This window comes from Podarcis raffonei, chromosome 7 (genome assembly GCF_027172205.1).
Source record: "Podarcis raffonei isolate rPodRaf1 chromosome 7, rPodRaf1.pri, whole genome shotgun sequence".
Lineage (NCBI taxonomy): Eukaryota > Metazoa > Chordata > Lepidosauria > Squamata > Lacertidae > Podarcis > Podarcis raffonei.
In genome coordinates, this window is record NC_070608.1 from 64,680,848 (window position 1) to 64,702,675 (window position 21,828).

Below are 21,828 nucleotides of genomic sequence, written 5' to 3' on the forward strand. Positions count from 1 at the left end.
ACTGCCCTTCATTCAAAGATCACAGGGCAATTTGCAACATAAGTACTTCCAAGTAGACATGCACAGGATTGTGCTGTTGGATGTTTTAGCGGGGGAAGAAGAATTTTATATTAGCCATATGCCAACCTCTTTCTCAACAAAACAAAGACTGCAGACCTATACCTATTTAAATAATGCAATAAAAATTACTTTCACACACCTGGCACCTGAGTGTTTAAATAGGATAGGGAGGAGTCTATCCTACTGTTTTTAACGCTGCAGTCCTTTAAATGATAACCCAGTTGTGCAAGATCCACTTTTCCATACAAGATGGAGCACAGCTTGTTTTCTCCTGCTCCGGAGGGTAGGACTCGAACCAACAGCTTCAAGTTACAAGAAAGGAGATTCCGACTAAACGTCAGGAAGAACTTTCTGACAGTAAGACCTGTTCGACAGTGAAATGGTTTCCCTCAGGATGTTGTAGGCCCTCCTTCCTTGGAGGTTTTTAAGCAGAGGTTGGATGGTCATCTGTCATGGATGCTTGAGTTGAGATACCTGCACCTCAGGGGGCTGGACTAGATGACCTTTGGGGTCCCCTCCAACTCTACAATTCTATGTATAATCAAACTTAGCAGGTGAGAACCTAGGAACAGCCTTCCTGGATCAGACCTAAAACCCATCTCTTCCAGCATTTTTCCCCACAGTGGCCACAAGTGTCTCTGGGAAACCCACAAGCAAGACATGAAGGAAAGAGCTCTTTCTCCCTCTTACTCTCTGGCAACCAGCACTGAGAGGCAAAGCACCCCTGAAGCTGGAAATAGCATATAGACACCATGATGAATAGCCACTGAGAGCTTTATGCGTCTGGTCCTCTTTTAATGCTTTCTTTTTTTAAAAGATCCAGTACAGTGTCTTGCGGCAGTTAACCCTGCGCACTGTTGTGTGAAAAATTACTCACTTGCAACCATCCTGAATCTCTTGCCAATCGGTATCGCCGGATGACCACTAGGCACTAATATTATGAGAATAAAAGAGGGGGGGGAAACCCTCCACGTTTCTCAAAGCATATATGATTTTATGAACCTCCATAATGCTCTCTCTTACCTGCCCTTTTCACATTTAAAAAGTGTTTCTCAAAGAGATTGTTCCGGGGTGCGTGTACGTGTGTACACACAGCCCTCAAAGTGTGTCGTGACAAATTAACTTTCTGTAGGTGAAAGTGAATCAAGGTACGAGCCACCTTCACGTCCAAAGGAGGTCCAGCAAAATGTTTTTAAAGCTAATTTAATTGCTGAAACATATTACCCCCAAATGCTTGAGCTTGAAATGATTTGATTCCTTATGGACATTATTAAAACACACAGATCTATTGTACATTTCAGGGACATTCTGTCAAACATTAGAATTTACTCTGGAATTAGCCAGGGACTTGATGTTTGAAGTCTGCAAATGAATGTAAATCAAGTTCAGAATGAGTATATTAAAATGATGATTTAAAAGCACTTCAAAGGCTAATTGAAAGCTGATTAATCTAAATTTTGTTTCATGTCTTTTGCCTTTGTACACTGAAAGTTATGGTAACTTCCCTGCAATCAGTGCTCCAGGAAAAAAACCCACAGATATATTATACACACGAACATGCTTCTCTTTGCTAATTTTTAAGTTCAAAAGAAAGAAGCTAAACTTTAGACACATAAAAAATAATGTGTGCTTTCACAGCATGCTACATTTGCAACCAAAAGGCCAGAATATATATTAATTTCTTACTTCTGCGTGTATGTTTATGGGAAGTTACCACAGATTTTGATGGGGGCTTTTGCATTTTCAGCCCCATTCTAAACAAGGAAAGAGATGTTGGCTCTACTGAAGGTTCATATATTTTTAAGAACCAATAGGTCAATATATAACCATGTTCTCTCTGAACCAGGGATGGCAAATCTGCTTCAAACCCTGGTTAAGATGTGAAACCTAGCTGGTGTAAGGGCTTTTTTTCCCCAGCTAGAACTCAGTTCCGGCACATCTCAGGTGGGCGCCATTGCCATTATAAGAGAACAAGGGAGGCAGTTATTTTTGGCACCTCTTCTAGAAAAAATAGCTCTGGTTAGTGTTAATTATGGTCAGCACTAGTGCAATAAACCATGGTTAAAACAAGTAAGGGGGAAGGGAAAGGGGGAAGAAAGCACATAAGCCTGTGGTTCACACCAAACCTCTTAAGCATGGCAAAGTTTAGCAGCATTACATATACACTAAAGGTAAAGGTAAAGGTACCCCTTCCCGTTCGGGCCAGTCTTGACAGACTCTAGGGTTATGCGCTCATCTCACTCTAGAGGCCGGGAGCCAGCGCTGTCCGCAGACACTTCCGGGTGACGTGGCCAGCGTGACGAAGCTGCTCTGGCGAGCCGGCACCAGCGCAGCACACCGAAACGCCGTTTACCTTCCCGCTATAAAGCGGTACCTATTTATCTACTTGCACCTAAGGGTGCTTTCGAACTGCTAGGTGGGCAGGAGCTGGGACTGAACGACGGGAGCTCACCCCGCCGCGGGGATTCGAACCGCCGACCATGCGATCAGCAAGTCCCAGGCACTGAGGTTTTACCCACAGTGCCACCCGCTCTGGTTAATTATGGTCAGCACTAGTGCAATAAACCATGGTTAAAACAAGAAAGGGGGAAGGGGGAAGGGAGCACATAAGCCTGTGGTCCACACCAAACCTCTTAAGGATGGCAAAGTTTAGCAGCATTGCATATACACTAGGCTCCAATATAAGCTTTCTTTTCCTTCTATTTAAGTGATGGAAGATAGGCAAGTACTGATTACTTTCATTTATTACTCCTGAGGCTGCATCATTTTTCTTTCAGGACTAAGCTGCGGCAGTCCTTTGCGCTTCAATGTGACCTGCATTAGAAAACTTATTATTCACTCCTATCCATAGTAAAAATAAACCCTGAAACTAAGGCAGCTAGTAGTTAATTTCAAAAACATATCCTGCATTATCAGAAAACTGTAGGGGCTTCACAGGTCATCTCGGCTAATTTCCTACTAAGAAGGAATGACTCCTACACTACCCATCCCTGCCAGGGGTCATCTAGCCTCAGATTCAAATAACGAAGCAACAGGAGATTCTTCACAACTTCTCTAGTCTGATTCTTCTACTAGCCAAATCATGCCTACCATTAGAAAATCTTTCCTAATAGTCAACAAAGTGTTATGGCGCCCAAGCTTAAACCTATCATACAAATGTTAATCTGTCATACGGTTCCTCAAAGGCATTGGTGCACCTTGTTCTCTTCTCACGTTGGAGCAAATGAGGAAATCCTGTGTACGTGGGCATCACTGCCATAGCCATACTGAATGAATGCTATAACCCATTTCAAATACACATTAGAAAAATGAAGAAAAAACCCTAAAACTTAAGAAAAATGAAATGGAGACTTGTCCATCATCATAGGTGTTATGTATTCAGTGGTCTGTGTTTGCCTGAGCTTGAGTCTGGACTAAGGATCCTGAGCCCCTGTGTTCTGATTCGATACTTGATATCCAATCACGGAACATTTCAGGACTTGGGCCTCTGCCATTGGCCCTTAAACTCTGAGTTATGATTCACAGCTTTCAAGTTTAGACAGCCAATCACACTGGGAGTGGGAGTGGCCCAGGCCTCCAGAAATGAATATAAGCAGTTGCTTGGCCCCTGCTGCCCAGTTATGTTAGTTCAATAAAGGTTCTTGCTGTTGTCACTGTGCCTCGTGGGAACCCACCTACACTTCAATAAGATAGTCCTACACCCTGGGGTCACAGATTAGATCTGACCATAAATGGGTGGGCTCTGTAGGCCAGAGTCTCTTGCCTCTTGTCAGTAATGTTGACACAGGGAAGACACATGATGCTACGTGTTCAGAGTCCCCCCCCCCATGATACATCACTGGCTCCCACTTGAAGAAGTGGTGGGTAGCAAAATGTCGTGCATGATTTTGTTGAACCACATATCTTCATTAACTAAATGGTACTGGGGAGGTGCAGGAGGGCTGTGGACTGGTAGCGTTCATTATAACGCGCAGTTTGGGCCTGAGACCCATTCATTTTCCGGAAAACTGAAGTAGCTTTCCAAAGTGAATTGCTTTAGCTCCGTTTCAGCCCAGGCTAGTCGGCAAAGGCGGAGGATAAATGAATCCCCAAAGCACTGCAAAACTTCCGCAGTAAAAATGTAAATGGATTATCTCCCCTATTAATATCTCACTAAACAGCCACACTTTAGAAGCAATCATTTATCTGTGGCTCACAACATAAAAGCTAAATGATATTTTCACCATGAATCATTGGGTTGCTCTAAGATGAGTGTAGATGGTGGGCTGGGCCTAACTCAGCAATCTCCTAGGAGGAAATAAAATATTCAGACCATCTTGCAAGTAGGCTTCTAGTTGTCACTCTCTCCACCCCACCCACAACCGCAGAACCAATTTGCAAGCAATACTTAATTTTCTGCCAACGTGACGGTTGGGCGCTAGCACTAAGGAGCATGAATGAGATTTGTTCTGATTGAGTTTTCAAAGGCACAAATACAAACCCGGAAGAACAGCCTTAACACTTCTACTGTATTGGGTTGATAACCCAGATATTTTTTTATCCATCCAAGCTACATAACCCCAAAGGAAGATATATGCCACTATTACTGTGTCCTTATTCCTATTGTAGCCATGCAGTTGTCTGCTGCAAAGCACAACACTCCACAGGATAGAGCCCTACAGAACTTCATCTGCGCGTTCTTCAGGGCACGACACATTTCCTGTGGGTGTACAAAAGTTCTGGAAATGGTACCAAAAAATGGAATCAAAATAATCAAGGGGTTGGTTTGAATTTCTGTATGTAAAAAGCTAACATGATTTTAGTTGGCGGGTTTTAAGATGGTTAAAAATGGAGAGTAGAAAGAGAAATACGGTATTTGCCTCCCTCTCTCATAATGAAGGGGTCTTAGAGACTGCCTGTGGCCTGTGGCTGGAAACAGAATTCTGAACTAGGTGAACACACCATCTGATCCAGCAGGGGCTCTCTCAGGGTTCTTCGTATAAAAAGAATTTGTTCTCTAGAGGCTAATCTACGCTTGTGGTTTATAATGTTAAGGAAGGGTTAAGGAATGCAGATGGACACATTGTGCCCTACTTTTAACATTCGTAACACACTATTAAAATGTGACACCAGAGGGCGATGGGGAGCAACAGCAATAGGAAAACTGCGTTTTGATGGAGAAAACAAGGTAAGAAGCACTTTTTAATTTACCAGTATGTCCTGTGACGTTTTAGAATGATATATCTAATAGCATTCTAATAAAGTTGCAACAGGTCAGTGTAGATCCAGGACTCAGCTACATTAGTAAAGAAAAAGAGTTTTATATGAGTTATAATGCTGTGACACCAGATGGTGCTGTGGACTCCCGTCTTTCGTCAACGTGATTTCCCATAACAAAGTTTACAATGCGTTTTCCCGAAACACTTTTTTGATGTGTCTAGATCCAGCCCTAGTCTAGCACTTACTCGGATCTCAATAAACTTTGCCTCACCAAACTGAGGAGACTGTTTAATTATGAATCCAGTCTCACAAGACTATTTAGAGGCATGACACGTCCAGATATATTGTTGTAATACTTACCGTTTCTTAATGTGAAAAATGCTTTACAGTAATTTCCAATGTTTGGGTGGCCCTCATCTAAGAATTTTTGGGCCAATTCCCAGCAAGTGCCATGGTGGAAAATGCATCAAGGTATGCCCAATAAAAGGGACACGGGTGGCGCTGTGGGTTAAACCACAGATCCTAGGACTTGCTGATCAGAAGGTTGGTGGTTCGAATCCCCGCAACGGGGTAAACTCCCGTTGCTCGGTCCCTGCTCCTGCCAACCTAGCAGTTTGAAAGCACGTCAAAGTGCAAGTAGATAAATAGGTACCGCTCCGGCGGGAAGGTAAATAGCGTTTCCGTGCGCTGCTTTGGTTCACCAGAAGCGGCTTAGTCATGCTAAGCTGTATGCCGGCTCCCTCGGCCAGTAAAGCGAGATGAGCACCGCAACCCCACAGTCGGCCACGACTGGACCTAATGGTCAGGGGTTCCTTTACCTTCACCTATGCCCAATAAACTGCTATCTTACACCACTATTACTTAGCAACTTTCCAAGGATTATTTCCTATGAAATGTGCATAGTAAAGTGATATTCGACAGCTCTGAGGGAAGGATGGGACTGGGTGTTCGGGTGGCTCCAACTTCTAATTGCATGTTGATCTAAGCAGGAAAGCAGCAACAACAGGAAGTGAAAGGTGGATAAAGATCTCCCAGTATAGCCTGCCAGACCCAGCACGACTGTTTAAGATTCGCTATCCCCTCCCTGGGCAACTCCAAAGAGTTGCATCTGAAATAGAATCCGCTGCTCCAACCTTGAATTGTAAAACTCACAAAAACAAAATAAAACTGCTATCTGTGCAAACCAGCATTGTATTAACAACGTGTTATGCCAAGTGATATTTAGCTGACACTTTCTCCGAATGAACGGAATCAGAAAAACTCTGGGTCTCTATCGAGAATATATTAGTCATGCAGTGGTGGATTAATCAGTTTGCAATGAATATAGAGTACATGTCAGTCCTTGAACAATGTGCAAATTATTTGAACACACTGCTACAGATGGGAGAGATTTTTTTATTACATTGTGATATGCATCAGCGAAATGGAAACACTCGTGTTTTAGCTTTGCCGCTTCACGATTTTTAGCTGTTTCCAAACAATTACTCCCTGAGAGAGGGAGAGCGAGCCTCCCTGGAATTGCATGGGTGCCCAATAATCAAAATAGAGGAATATTACAAAGGAAAGGAGGTGGGTATACCTCTTTAGAGGCACCTTTGGTTAGTGGAATCTATGCTGCTGTTCTGCAATTCCAGTTTCAGGAGTTCCACCGCTTGCTGGGCTGGTGTTGTTCAATTAGTCTAGTCACAGCTATGGAGTCCCTCTGGGAAAACTACAGTATCTGGAAAGTGGCAATAGTGGACAATTCTGTTTCCTGTTGTGTCCTCTGATAGTTACTGCCACTTCACTGCAACTGCTGAAAAGGAAGACTTCTTGCCCACTAAGAGCCATGACTGTGCCTGAACATCATTTGATTTTGGGAATGTGATGGCATCAGGTGTCACAGGTACCTGTTGGGTGAGGCTGTTAGCACAGATAAACCCATGCACATAAATCCATGCTATTTTAAATCTCCCACTGTTAGAAAATACTGTCCATCAGTTTATTTCTTTCTTTTTACCTTTGGAAATTGTGCACTCAAGTCTCTCTAGTGCATGATCAAACACACACACACCCACACCTCTATCTTTTTTCAAAAGCAACAATAATGAAAAGAGCTATTTCCCATGCCCCCCCACAAAGTTGCTAGTGAAAAGTCAAATCATGACCACAATAAAGGATGAATTGAGTGTTTAAGTAAATGGTGACAGTGGGAGAGAAGTGAAAGGGATGCAGGAAATAATCTTAGATAAGCAGAGCAACAGCACCAATCCTTCACCCTGCATCTGCAGAGAGAGGGCTGAGATTTGAAAAATATGAGCAGACAGTGAAGTGGATGGATTTAAGGGAGAATGATTGCACTGTGGGTTCATCATACGAGTTTAGCTTCGAGTTGTGGTTGGTTTTAAAAGCTGCTTACCTAAGATGCAGCAAAATTAAAATAATGTGTGTATATGCAAAGGCACTTGTGCATATGTAGAATACAGGATGCTGTGTGCATATGTATTTTACACAACAATCAGTTCCACATACTAGAATTTCTATAAAGAGGAATATGATACATTTTTCTATTTCCCTGTACAGTGTCACACCAATATCACTGTAGAATAAATATGGGGGTTTTTGGGGGGGGGAGGATGCCAGAGAAGGCGGAATTTATTTTAGCAAAAACAATTGATCCTTTTGCTTGAGGGCTTGAAAGAGGATTTTTTGAAGAGATAACAAAACCAAAAAAAGTATGTGTGTGTGTTTGTGTGTGAGAGTGTGTTGTAAGGCTACATAACCCAAAGTAGCTTAATTAGATAGAGATGTGCAAAGCAAACTATGGCAAAGGTAAGAATATTCTCTTTGTGGCATTTGTGCCTGTTCTTTTGGGCAATTTGGGATTGATTTGGCTCCTGGAAAATGCAGCACCGAGAATGGCTCCATGGATTTGCATCCACAGGGTAAAACACAGGGTAAAAATTGTTTCTGACCTGGTCTTCTGTGCTTAAAAGTTGTCATATCCTGGGTGCGACCTGACATTTCTGCAAGCTCAGCAGCACATTTCTTAGCCCTTAGAACTGCCAACTGCAATCCAGCCCAAAGTTTAGGCACACTTCTCATTTTCTACTGGGCCTCAAATTATGGCTGCCACGAGGAAATTCAATGTAGTAATATATTAGCACAGTCTGCCAGGTGACTCCATGCCTCTGCCATATATTTTTGTTAGCAGCTAAGAGGCGGCTGTTCCAAGTGACTTCTCTGTGGATAGTGCCATAATATAGTTTCGTCATTAGGTGGCACTAGACTTATTTGCATCTTAGCAGAGCCAGGAGTTGCCAATTGTGGTTATGTTCATGTTGCAGAGGGACAACAAAGTTCTTGCTTAGCCTCCTGACTTGTGTCTTTTGTGTGGCGTTTGTAATGTGTAGACTGGTCCAATGGGGTAGCTCTCAGAAATCAACGATTTTCACACATAGCAGTGATGAGCCTGTGGTTTTCCATATGTTGTAGACCAGCTACCTCTGGAAGGCTACAGGTTTGCCATCCTTAACACATAGCAGCCAATTTGTTGCTGCTTTTTTCTCTTTATTAAACCTCATTTTGTGTATTCAAAACAGGGAACGAGGAATATCACCTTCCTGAGATGTTTTCAGTCATTAATACACATAAAACGAACTAGGCACTTAGCACTGTCAGTATTAAAAAAAGTCTCTTGTTTGACATCAACTCCGCCCACCGGAAAGCAGTGCAGTATTCAAAAGCTAGAGAGAAGGTTCAGCTTTCCACCCTCACATGTCAAGTCCCATCAGATTATCTGAAAAGTTTTTTTTAAGAAAGGAAATTTTAAAAGGAATTAGGCAGACCTATTCACAAGGGAATGTTTTGTGAAGATAAAACTCTTGAATTATAAGACAAGCAAGGTTTCCTCCCATAAAAGAGTTTTGCTCTACAGGGGCCTTGAAAAAGCCCAAGCTGAAACACAGCAGTAAAGGCAAATTGCATTCTGATATACTTTATGACGTGCTTAAAGTGAATGCAAACCTCCACACCATATAATAAACAAGGGTTTTTTTATTATTATAAAAGCCAACTCATCCACTCATGTTTGACAGAAGGACATGATTTTTTCTGTATCCATCTGAACATTAAGGAAGGTGCTAATGGCCAAACAATATGACTACCATACTGATGCTTTATATATGTGTGTGTGTTTGTGTGTGTGTGTACATTGGTTTTATTGTATTTTGTGTTGTAAGCCGCCTTGATAAATTTTATGAAAATGTGGATCATAACCATTCAAACAAATACATAAATACCAAGTGAAGGTTGCTTGAAACATTACACGGTTGCTCCATGCTGCAAACTGTTTCATGAGGTGTAGCTTCTACTATGCACCTACTGCAATAAGATACATTCCAATGTGGGAAGGAACCAGTGGGATTCAGCAAAACTGCGCCAACGAACAATCTTGTCTCAATAACAATAATCAGGGCTTTTTTTCCAGCCGGAACTCAGTTCTGACACCATTGCCACTATAAGAGAACAGGGAGGCTTCATGGTGAGTTCTGGCTCCCCCTTTTCCAGAAAAATAGCACTGATAGTATTATTATTATTATTATTATTATTATTATTATTATTATTATTATTATGCTGTCCATCTGACTGGGTTGCCCATAGATGATAGCACAAGCATTCTAAAAGGATATTGCCATTCTAGAGCTAAAAGAGGCTCAGAAAAGAACTGGCCTGCAAAGCCAAAGGACTCAATACTGAGCTTGATTAATTCATAGTCCGGCTCTGCTTAAGGAAGTCTTCTATCTTCTTTAGTTAATGGTCTGGCCTATATAACTTAGAACCCACCAAGCTGAATGCAGCCTTCCAGCTCACCTTCTGAGGTCTCAATAAATTTGCTGTTTTTGTTAAGCGCCCATAACTATAAATTTAGTGGCCTGGTAGGCCACTGTGCAGTGGCTCGCAAGTTTTACAGGATTGCAACAGGAGAAAAAGCATGGGGGCAATTGGCCACAACTAACCACACATTAGATTTGGCAATATTTCTCTTCCCCCCCCCCAAGACAGGCACAGACACCATTCCTAATATCGCAGCTGTCTTTTTTGCCGTTCCACTTCCCTGCTCATTCTTCCCTTCCCCCAAATTTGCTTCTGACTAGACCAAGCAGACATTTGGAATGATTATCAGGACACAATAAAAGGCTGAAAATTAGTCACTTGGCTTAAAAGAGAAAGAAAACGCACCTCATATCTGAAGGGGCACTGTGTCCTCACAACATTTAAGGATTACAGGATGACAGAGCAGATTTGATTTACACTCTCTGTGCAGTTTGCATTAAAACTAACCTGTTTTTAAGGATGATTGTTTTTGGCACAGAAAAAAGGGTGAAACAGTTAATTTCAAAAAAGCATAAAAGGAACTTGGGAGAGTGGGGGGATATTCAAACTCACAACTGTATCCATTTTCATAATATATATCAAGCTGTAATTGCAAGATTGTAAGCGATGATTTGCTGCACCCCTGGCTCCCCAACCTCAGCACCTCGGCAGTGGGGAATGTGGCCCTTGGGATGAAAAAGTTTGCCCATCCCTGCCTTAAATGACTGGTGGCAGATTCTGAAGTGAGATGGACCGCTTCACGCTCCTTAACAACAGCCCCAACCCTTTCAGGCTGAGCACCTGCTGTGCTATCTGTGAAGACGAAAGAGAATGCCTATACACGAAATCATACATCATAATAAATGCCCTTTTCATCCAGGCACTACCTGTTAAGCACTAAAGCGCCAAGCCAGGTGCAGAGGAAGGCTCCCTTGCTACGCTCGGGGACACTTGTTTTCTCATTGCATATGCTCACTGAGAATCATAATGCGCTCAGAGAGGTGAAGAACATAACTTCATTTTCTTTTCACGGAGCAAAAGGTTCGCTGAGCCACATGCTCAAATGGTCCAAGATCTTCTGTGGCATTTTCCAAAGTACTGCTCAGGAAATATGCCTGGTGTTACTGTTGTGATTTATTCAGTGCTTTAGCAGGCAATGGTCTGGTTAAAAGGGATCAAACAAGGGACATGAGGGACCAAGCTCCCACACTCCCACAATCTTTCCCCCACTCTAATGTCCCATGGTAAGCTTTGCAAACCTTGTGCTCTCAGGATGTTTTGGACTACAACTTCCATCAGCCGCAGCCAGCTCAGTTGTACTGGCTGGAATTGATGGGAGTAGTTGTCCAAAACTTCTGGAGAGCACTGGATTGGTGAGGGACACCCTATGGCAGCCTTTCTCAGCCTTGGGTCCCCAGATTTTATTGGACTAAACTCCCATCATCCTTGACCACTGGTCCTGCTAGCTAGGGATGATGGGAGTTGTAGTCCAACCACAGCTGGGGACCCAAGTTTGAGAAAGGCTGCTTATAGTATAAGTTTCTTAAGGGATGTATGAATCTGCCAATTTCAGTTTTGCTCAGTTTCTCATTTTACCAGCCTTGTTCAATTTTCCACATTCCAGAGCAGCCTGCATATATGACATAAATCCTCAGGAAAATTCATCAGCATTATCATGAAAATTTCTCTTAATACACACATTTTTGCATGCAGTTTTGCATACAGTTTTGCAAGCAATTTCCTCTAAAATATTGTATTCTTATATGTTGTTTTCACTAATGTATGCATTTTCAAGCATGCTTTCAACAAATATACACATTTTTGTACACATTTTCTGGCTGGACAACTGAACTGCATAATTCAGAGAAATGCTAATTTCAGATAGCTGTGTTTCAGCTTGTGTATTGGTTTGAAAAGTATGCACTAGATAGTTTCTCATTACAACGCAAACAAAAATGAATTTATCCCCCATCCCTATCCCTGTTGCAGCAGATAATTACATGGGTATGAGAGTTTAGAAGCACTGTGTGCAGAATACTAAAGCAGGGGAAATACTTTGTAAATAGACATTAAACAGTACTCTCTGAAAGGATCCAAAGTCAGCTATTGTTAAAAGAGGAGTTCTGAAACTCACAGTGGTAACTGTGAGAGGGAACGAACGTACTTCTGGCCCCATTATAAATTTTAGACCTCAGTAATTCTTCTCCCTCTCTGCTTCCATTCCTTCCTCCAACATGCAGTGCACAGAACTTTTCTATTACAACATCTTCTGTCTCTCTGAAGAGGCTGCTCAGATGCTTCATCAACAATAAGTTCATTTTACAGGCACCCACTTAAAGACCCACAATTCTTCCTGAACATATAAAGGGAGTCATTCCGAATGGTGTGTGGGGAGACAGAAGTGGGTGAATAATGCTGGTGTCAGTCACTCATCCGTTATGTGATTAAAGGATGTTCTTTTCAAGAATTATAGGCTAGATACCAGCAACAGAGCATTTACCTTAACCAGGCTCCAGGCTGCATTTACAGCATCTTAGAAAGAACCAAACTCTTATGGAGACCTGATGCACCACTGATGCCTTCTTCAGTGGAAGCCTGATGAGTTGAGTTGCTGATGTGGTTATGGATCTCTGAATGCCCAGAGAGTGGTCTCTTCGTGGCACAACATCCAGAGAAATATCTTTGAGAATTGCTATTGAATTCTTAGTGCATGCCCAGATGGCGTCTGCTTGCACTCTCAAGTCTGGTATTGTGGCACCCAACTAGAAGTGTGGAAGATTCTGAAAGGTAAAGCTTTACAGGACATTGCCTTGCTCACTGTAGGAAGATACCGTATTTTTTGCTCTATAAGACTCAAAAGTAAGGGGAAATGTGTGTGCGTCTTATGGAGCGAATGCAGGCTACGCAGCTATCCCAGAAGCCAGAACAGCAAGAGGGATTGCTGCTTTCACTGCACGGCGATCCCTCTTGCTGTTCTGGCTTCTGAGATTCAAAATATTTTTTTTCTTGTTTTCCTCCTCTAAAAACTAGGTGCGTCTTGTGGTCTGGTGCATCTTATAGAGCAAAAAATACGGTACCTTACATCCACCTCTCCAACATGCATGGAATTATGATGTGATATTAATGAATCAATTGTGTGGGCGTTGTTGTTTTTAAATAATAATAATATATAATAATAACAATTTATTATTTATACCCTGCCCATCCAGCTGGGTTTCCCCATCCACTTTGGGTGGCTTCCAACAAAATATTAAAATACAATAGTCTGTTAAATATTAAAAGCTTTACCACTATCTAAAACACCAATATTCTAGATGCAGGTTACATGGACTAACCGTCTAGAAATGTGCTACAGAAAGGCATTCCCTAGTTCCTGTTTATATGATCAAGAGTCTAAGGTACTGGAAGAACATTCTGTTGCTTAATAGGATTCTTTTCTTGGTGAGTCCTCAGGGGTTTCTCGGGGGTAGTTACAATCTATCAGCTAAATATGAATTTTTGTATACGCCGCAATAGTAAAACAGAATATTAACCCAATTGATCATTACAATAACTATAACAGTCAATCACCTCAATGTGTGCTTAGCCAAGTGGTTTCGTTGTTACCTTTGCCTGTTGTTTTAAAGATGGCGATTTAACATTCCAGATTAAAATTTTCCAACCAGGGGGCATCCATTACTCATGAACAGGGGCTGACCTCAAAAGTACATCCAACTGCAAATGTAACATCAGGCCAGTTATTATATGTTTATGGTGGTGATTTAGGGCTAGATTTATAGGAATAACTGGGTGGCCTTTGCTCAGATTTAAGCTCCAAGTCGCAACCGGCTTTACCACCCTCAAACTTTCTGAAGCTCATTCATTTCCACCGCCTGCCCCCAGTAATCTCAGCTTACATTTTATGAGGGCAAAAGTACACATTATTGCAGCAAATACAGATCCCCAAAGCCCCCATTGCTCAGGCAATGGCAGTTTGGGGGCAGTGGGGCACTCTCAGAGAAAAAATGACAGAAGGAAAGAAGTTGCTTAAGCATTCCTCTACAGACACGGGTGGCGCTGTGGGTTAAACCAGAGAGCCTAGGACTTCCTGATCAGAAGGTTGGTGGTTCGAATCTTCACAATGGGGTGAGCTCCCGTTGCTCAGTCCCTGCTCCTGCCAACCTAGCAGTTCGAAAGCACGTCAAAGTGCAAGTAGATAAATAGGTACCACTCCAGCGGGAAGGTAAACGGCATTTCCGTGCGCTGCTCTGGTTTGCCAGAAGCAGCTTGGTCATGCTGGCCACATGACCCGGAAGCTGTATGCCGGCTCCCTCGGCCAATAAAGCGAGATGAGCGCTACAACCCCAGAGTCGGCCACGACTGGACCTAATGGTCAGGGGTCCCTTTACCTTTACCCACCAGTTATCTTATGCAAACTCCACCCCTCCACCACTATCCCTGGTTTATTTCTGGTCTCTGAGCTTTAGCTGGGGAAACAACAGTTGTGGGAAGAGGATGTGGGAAAGAACTGTCAGGGCAGAGGAAATTTTAAATATTCCCTCCTGGGCATTGGTTTCCCTTTGCAAAGGCTCACCACCCCTATATGAACATTAACCTTACAAGGCAAGCACAAGTTTGGGGATCTCATGATCCCCTCCTTAAATCTCATTTTGGCCGGTTGCATGCTAGTATGCTGGGTCCTGGTGTGTACTACTAATGCAGGCAACGGTCTCCTTAGTCCAGAAAGACCAGCTAGGAAAAAAGACACACACATTGTCCATCAGGGACAGCTTTTTGATGAAAGGATATAGCTCTCCCTTGTGCTGCGTGAATGCCAGCGACAACATTCACATTCATCTGTTCTTTCTTCCCCAAAGGTAATTGCAGGACATGTATCCTTGGATGCAGGGATCACCATGGGAATTAGGGTATTTAACAAATCATACACTAAACAGCTGACTCCTGTGGATGCTTGAATAAAACTGGCAGAGCACAGCTGCCACCCGTCATACGCCTCTTCGAACACTATCCTTCATTACAAGTACATTTGGACCTTCTCCTATCAAGCGCCAAGCAAAGAGCATCGCTTTTACCTGGAAAGAGATCGCTTGAGCTCCCATGCCCTCAGAATCACTCATTTGTGATTATCTGTGCTGTGTGACATTAAGAAAAGCCCTGCTGGATGAGGCTGAAGACTCTTTCAATTGAACATCCTATTCTCGCAGAGGCCAACCGGATGCCCATAAGCATCTCACAAGGAGAGCATGAGCACAGAGTTTCACAGAAGTGAGGGAGTGGAGACAGAAGTAGGAAAGGATGACCTCATCCTCATCCCGAGTTTTACAAGACACTGTCTAATCATCACGAGGCGGGGGAAAAAGTGCAGCAGCAGCCAACCTCCTTGCCCCCTGACACCATAAAACCTTATGTAAATGATTAAGCGGAAGCAAAAATGCTAGTAGGTCACCTGGCTCAAGAAGTTTCATTTCAGAATAAGACAACAAAACTCCATGTTTGCTGCATTAGTGCCTGTTACAGGTCTTGTCTGTCCCTTCTCCCACTTCTCCAGTCAGTCAGTCAGTCAGTCAGTCCGTCCATCCATCAGAACTCTTCTTGTCCTTAGTCCCCTGTGATGTTCTCCCACATTTTTTCTCTCATTAGCCCGTCTTTCCCTCAACTTCCTGAATACCGTATATTTCCTCAACTTCCTTAATACTGTATATACTGATGTCAGTTACCAGTTAATGTGAACAAGCGGTACTATTAATAGAGATGTCTAGACTGCTTTTCATTCTGACCCTTCAGGAAGGCCTTTAAGAACAACAGAACAAAATCCACCGGGCAAATTCTAAGGCGGAAGGGGGGGAAAATATCCACATTTTTTCAGCAACTTAGGACATCATCTCCTTTGTTTGTGGGTTCATTATGGATGCTTACAAGTTTTTGCATTTTAAAAAATTCATTTTAAACTGAATTTAATGTTGTACTTTTAAATTATTGCAACCTAATCTGGGACCTTATGGTGAAGGTAACAAATTGAAATAATAATAGTAGCAGCAAGTGTTAATAATTAATAAATTACTACTACTACTGATGATGATGATGAGCTACCTTTGCCTTAAGAAATATAGTAATAATAATAGTAATAATAATGGGCTTCTTTTGTCTTAGCTACTCAATTTCCTGGATCTCTTTTCACAGCTTTCCACCCCTGACCCACCCTCTCTTGATCGTACTACCCTCAGGCCTGTGTAAGGGGTTTTTCCTTTGTCAAGTGGATATTTAAATCCACACATAAAATGCAGCAAGCTCCTGAGTTGAGCTCCATTCCCTGAGAAGCTAGGCTATTAAATAGCATCCCAAGATATTAATCAACATTCCAGGGCATCAAAGGAGTTCTATATCATTGTCTACAATGTACACTAGTATACCCTCCTGCCCACTTCAAAACTGGACGAATTGCCTGTTTCATTTGAACTTGAAACAAAGGAATTATGCCCTAAATGTACATACCAACTTTTATTTTCTTTAGTTTTCAAGGGAAATAATCCAATTTCTTACACTGCTTAGAAATAAGTCGCTGGGCCGGGCCCATATTTGTACTTGAAACACAGGAATATTTCCTGCGTTGCAAGTTTCATGGCTCCACCGTAAAGTTTAAGGGAGATATTGCACTACAAGCAAACAGAAAACATCAGTTGTGTAAAACCAAAGGCTTCTCCTTCGCTCCAAGCTTGGCCAATAAGATATGCTTTTATTTGAGCAAAGACGAGAATGATCTTGTGTATGAAAGGATACAGCTCATTAATAGGAAATCTCTATCCTCTGATGGCTGGTGTCAAGCCTTCCCGGCTCTTTTGCTGGTGTTTTGTGTGTGAAGCTATTCCCATGACTTTGCTAGGTCAGCAGTTAAACGTAATACCAAAGAATCCCTTTGAAAATTGCTGTGTGCTGAGAGAGAAGGAACAACAAGGTGCTGAAGGTGAAACTGATTAGGTTTTCATTTGTGTAATTCTAGTAGCAATGCTTCTTCATGATCTTGCATATTTTGCAAGGTAAAATTCAAGCAAGACATGTGGTGTGTTTTTTTTAAAAAAAAAACCCTCCCAAAACCACCCACCTCCCAAAACCACACTATTCGTAGCCATGATCTTTAAAAAGGAAAATTAAGTAGTGCAATGTGAGAGAAATTTGGGTAGGAGAAACTGCCTCATCTAGGAGTAATAAAATGAGAGGATCTCATATAAAACAGCTCTTAGAAGACATAAAAATAATAAAGCTATGAATGGATGGGATTGCATTTAGAAGACATTGGCCCACATTTCCCACCCCTCCTCTCAAAATACATGAATTCAAGGATGAGACTGAGAGCATTATATCCCAAGACTCGTAGCACACCCAAGGATTTTAAAATGCTAACATATCTAACTAAATAACAAGTGCTATTAGCTTTCCTTTCCACAGTATTAATATTTGCTTTAGACAGTTACAAATGAGCAACTCTGCTTCAAGAAAGTAAACAAGCATATCACTCAAACCCAAAAAGAGATTTCTCTGTTCACTCCCCGTGCCTTTTCTCTTTTTTTAAAAAAAGACACCAGCGATGCAGCAGAAAAGCAGCAAAATCAATTTTGTTGCTTACTGTCTCCCCTGATGCCTTTTCCAAGGTATTTTTAGTTGTTCTGATTAAAAATTTACTTCCTACGTACCACTGACAGCACAGTTCATTTCTGGATTAGAGTTTTATGTATTTCTTCCTAGCTCCTTCTGTATCTCTCTTTACCTAACCATGCAAAAAGAAGTATTCTTCCTGTCAGGCCCAGGAATGCGAGGCCCAGTTTCCTGTGCTAGATAAAGGAAATCTCAAACATAAAGATATTCTGCTTTATTGTGTGTAACAATAAGAGACCGAAATATGTCTCTAAGAAGGTGGCACACTCTCCTTTGTTAGAGGCCAGATGGTCAACCTATCAGGAATGTTAGTGTATTGGATTTCCTACATCAGCAAGAGTTTTTGACTACATGACCCCAGAAATCCCTTCCGACTCTGCTTGAAAGGAGGGCTTGAGGTGAAGTTGTGATACCATGTCACCTTTTATTTCATGTGATAATTTTTATATCTAACTTAGTATCTTTGAGCTAGTGCATTCACGTGAATAAATCTGGAAGTTCAAGAGGCAAACGACACGTCACACACTGAGATGCATAACAAAGCTCCGATATTTTGTTTGTTTTTTAAAATGAAAAGCAGCTCTCTTGGAGTGGAAACAAGAGGAAAGAGCTGCCTGAGACTTTCCCCCATCAGTCATTTTCCCTGTTTCCCACTCATAACACATCAGTTCCTGTTCCTCCACTCATAAACGCCGCCCTCCCCAAGCTGCTCTTTATTTATTTTTAAATAAAAAATACAGTTTCATTGCAAACTAGTACTGTACTTCGCCTCTGAGGTTCAAAGCACAGATCAGCCATGTAACCCACAGAATGGCATTACACAATTCATTCTCTCTCATCCTAAGCCTCCGAGCAGCCGCCAAGACCACATAACACTGGTCCTGAAAGATCATCGTTGGCTCCCAGTATGTTTCCGAGCACAATTCAAAGTGTTGGTGCTGACCTTTAAAGCCCTAAACGGCCTCGGCCCAGTATACCTGAAGGAGCGTCTCCACCCTCATCATCCAGCCTGGACACAGAGATCCAGGACCTTCTGGGGGTTCCCTCGCTGCGAGAAGTGAGGTTACAGGGAACCAGGCAGAGGGCCTTTTCAATAGTGGCACCTGCCCTGTGGAACACCCTCCCAGCAGATGTCAAGGCAATAAACAACTATTTTACTTTTAAAAGACTCTGTGGACTTTTAAAAGGTCACTGTGGAAAGCAATTTAAACCAGCCCCATTTGACAGACATACACTCTCTGTTGGCCTTCAGATCCACAGTTTACATGCACAGGATCCACTTTCATTTCATAGAAGGGTCTGTTGTGCCAAACTCCAGATATTCCTTCATGGAAACCTCACAATTTCTTCCTAGTCCTTGGGCATTTTCTCTTTGCCTCTCTGCCCCGGACCTATTCTACTGCATCTTATTTTCCTTTTTTCCTGTCCTTGTTACTTGAACATCTTAACTCAAGTCCATTAATACCAATACATTTCCTGTTCAGCCAATGCTAATCCCAATGACTTCTCAAGCGAATATTAATTTCCTTTAGCTTGCTCTTCCTTATTTTTCCCCTTTCTGCTTGATCCAGCCATGCAAATACCAACTACTTAAAAAACAAAAAACTAAAACTAAATTTACAAAATTTGCACCCAAACTTTGGCCCAGTCCTATCACATTTGAACACTATATGCTTTTGGCAAACCTGTAAGTTTTTTACAGGCGCTTTTCATCATAAACATCAAACTGTGGAGGGGGGGTGGGAAATATATGTCCGACTTACTTTGGATGTGTATATTCATCTATGAGGTGAACTTTTTCCACCACATCTCCTCCAATGGTTCGAACTAAATCATAGAAGTCATTTTCGGAGTATTTTTCAGAGGGCAGCCAGAAAGAGATATCGTTGATCACAGGAGGATATTTGCTGAAAGGCTAAAAAGCAAAAACAAAAAGGTAATATTGCAGTTATGAAACAGCACTGAAGTGAGTTTTCCAATGGTTTAATTAATTGATTTCACATTCTATGGTAATTGTATGGAGGACAATTTCTCAAACAGTATATAAGGACATGAGCAGACCAGTACAATTACAGAGCATTTTCTACAAAAACAGAAAAAGTAGCTCTTTACTAACAGGTACTTTTTCACCCAGCTCTGCCACAACTCAGGTCAGCTCATGTGTCCTTATGTACTGTTTGAGAGAAAGTCCTCCATAAATATTTGCTCTGGTCATGGCAGGCAGCCATGGGTGTGAATGTGTGTTTCAATGACTCTTATGTTTAATATGCATTTTAAGGTCTTTGTGTGATAGGTGCCAAAATGGAAATCCAGGGGCACTCTTTGAAGAGAATGTATATCACCTCACTGAAAATTATGCAGAATTCACCAGCGGCATTAAAAACAGATGAACCTCTAGACATGAAAATTTAATGGGCAGATCAGTCATCCACACAACTTTCCCGAAAAACAGAATATATCTACACACAGAGGCACTCTCTTGTGTGAACTCTTTTGCAAGTGCACATGTGAGCTCTCAATGTCATTACTGGAAATGGCGTAGAATCACACCCTTCGGCCAGGTTACAAAAAAAAGAGCTTTGCTTCTTGATTTTACTAGAGAGGCCATCTGCTGCTGAAGAGACTAGCTTGCATTTAGATGGCACAGGGGCTTGTCTCTTTGACAGCAAGAAAGGAAATGCTTCAGTGAAACCAGAAAGCAAAGCTCAGGCTGTGCACATAGCTGTCTCCCATGACACTTTTCTCTTCATGCCAGGTCCCCCCACAAACCACAATTCACTTATATATATATTTGTTTGTTTGTTTGTTTGTTTATTTAAAAATACCTATAACCCTCCCTACATCTATAGATACAAGGACAGGATGCAAAACATAAAGCAAACAACTATACAACAAGCAACTGTTTAACAATAAAAACAAATAAAGGCAGCTAAGACAACAAAACAACTTTCCTCCAGTCTTAAGAGTAAAAACACAGAAGGGGCTTTGCCAAACATTCTTTACTGATTTTGCAATAATATAAGTAAATGAACATGGTAACTTTCATACAAAGAAAAAATGTGAACATGCCCCCTCTCCTGTTGCTAGAAGCTTAGTAAGTATTCAGATTCTGTTTTTTTATCTTCACTTACGTTTGCTTACTATATATTTTGGTAGTTGCTTCAACAGGGATCTCATATGTTATATCACCAGAGTCTTTGGCAACCAAAGGAGAAAAGACACACATGAGCATAGCTTTGACAAAGGGAAAGCAACTAGGAAGTCAAGGTCCACACTGATACACCCAACAAAGTAGTCTCCATTTTGGACGCATTAACAAATTGGCATCAACTGGCATAGAAAGCATTTGTTTCTTTCCTCCTTTCGATACTGCTACATCATGGGTTATTTTCTCTGCAAGTGCTATTCTCCATGCATTCTTAAACCATAGATCTAGCCCTATACCTTGTACATATCATCAAGTTTGGCCTATGGTGTTTGGTTTGGAACACAGAAGTTAAGCAGGACTTCAGTGTAATAGCTCTGAAACACAGAATTCTTAGTCACCACGTTCCCCTCATAATTCATTTTACACAGAAAATCTGTTGAGTGCTGAACCTTCCCCACCCTCCATTTTTTCCATGCAAACCCTGTCGTCCTGGTATTTTAAACTGTTTTATTCTCCAGCAAGGCGGGGAAAATCCAGCAGATACATGAAGGCTAAAACTGGCAAACATTTTGTTTCTTTTGTTTCTTTTTTGTTCCCATAGGCTTTGCATGTTTATTTATTTTTTGTTTAAATAATACAGAAAAAACAAAACAACAAAAAAGAAATAAAAAAGATTGAAAACAATCCAAAAACATTGAAAACTAATATTACATCATATAATACTCTCCCCCACTACCCACAGCTTCCCTCCGCAACAATTCGACTTCTTTGAATCTCTATTTCCACCTTTATCTTTCCATTCTCCAACTGTATCATTCTTTACATTTCTTTTATCTCTTCTCTTTTCCAATTCATAGATATACTTTACACTTTTATTCTAGGGATATTAGCATATCTTTCTTAGAACAATATTTTAA

The 21,828-nt window shown here is 41.6% G+C and overlaps 1 protein-coding gene and 1 long non-coding RNA gene across 5 annotated transcripts in view; one reads left to right on the forward strand and one right to left on the reverse strand.

Moving 5' to 3' along the window:
- LOC128417819 (uncharacterized) overlaps positions 1 to 21,828 on the forward strand; it is a 313,698-nt gene that overhangs the window by 49,097 nt on the left and 242,773 nt on the right. The gene's annotated exons all lie outside the window — the stretch shown is intronic.
- Positions 1 to 21,828, reverse strand: part of FARS2 (phenylalanyl-tRNA synthetase 2, mitochondrial) — a 193,569-nt gene that overhangs the window by 39,616 nt on the left and 132,125 nt on the right. For all 4 annotated transcript variants that reach the window (XM_053396992.1, XM_053396995.1, XM_053396993.1 and 1 more), the window contains one exon: positions 19,527 to 19,678. In XM_053396992.1, coding sequence (XP_053252967.1) covers positions 19,527 to 19,678 — 152 coding nt within the window. The remainder of the gene's footprint in view (positions 1 to 19,526; positions 19,679 to 21,828) is intronic.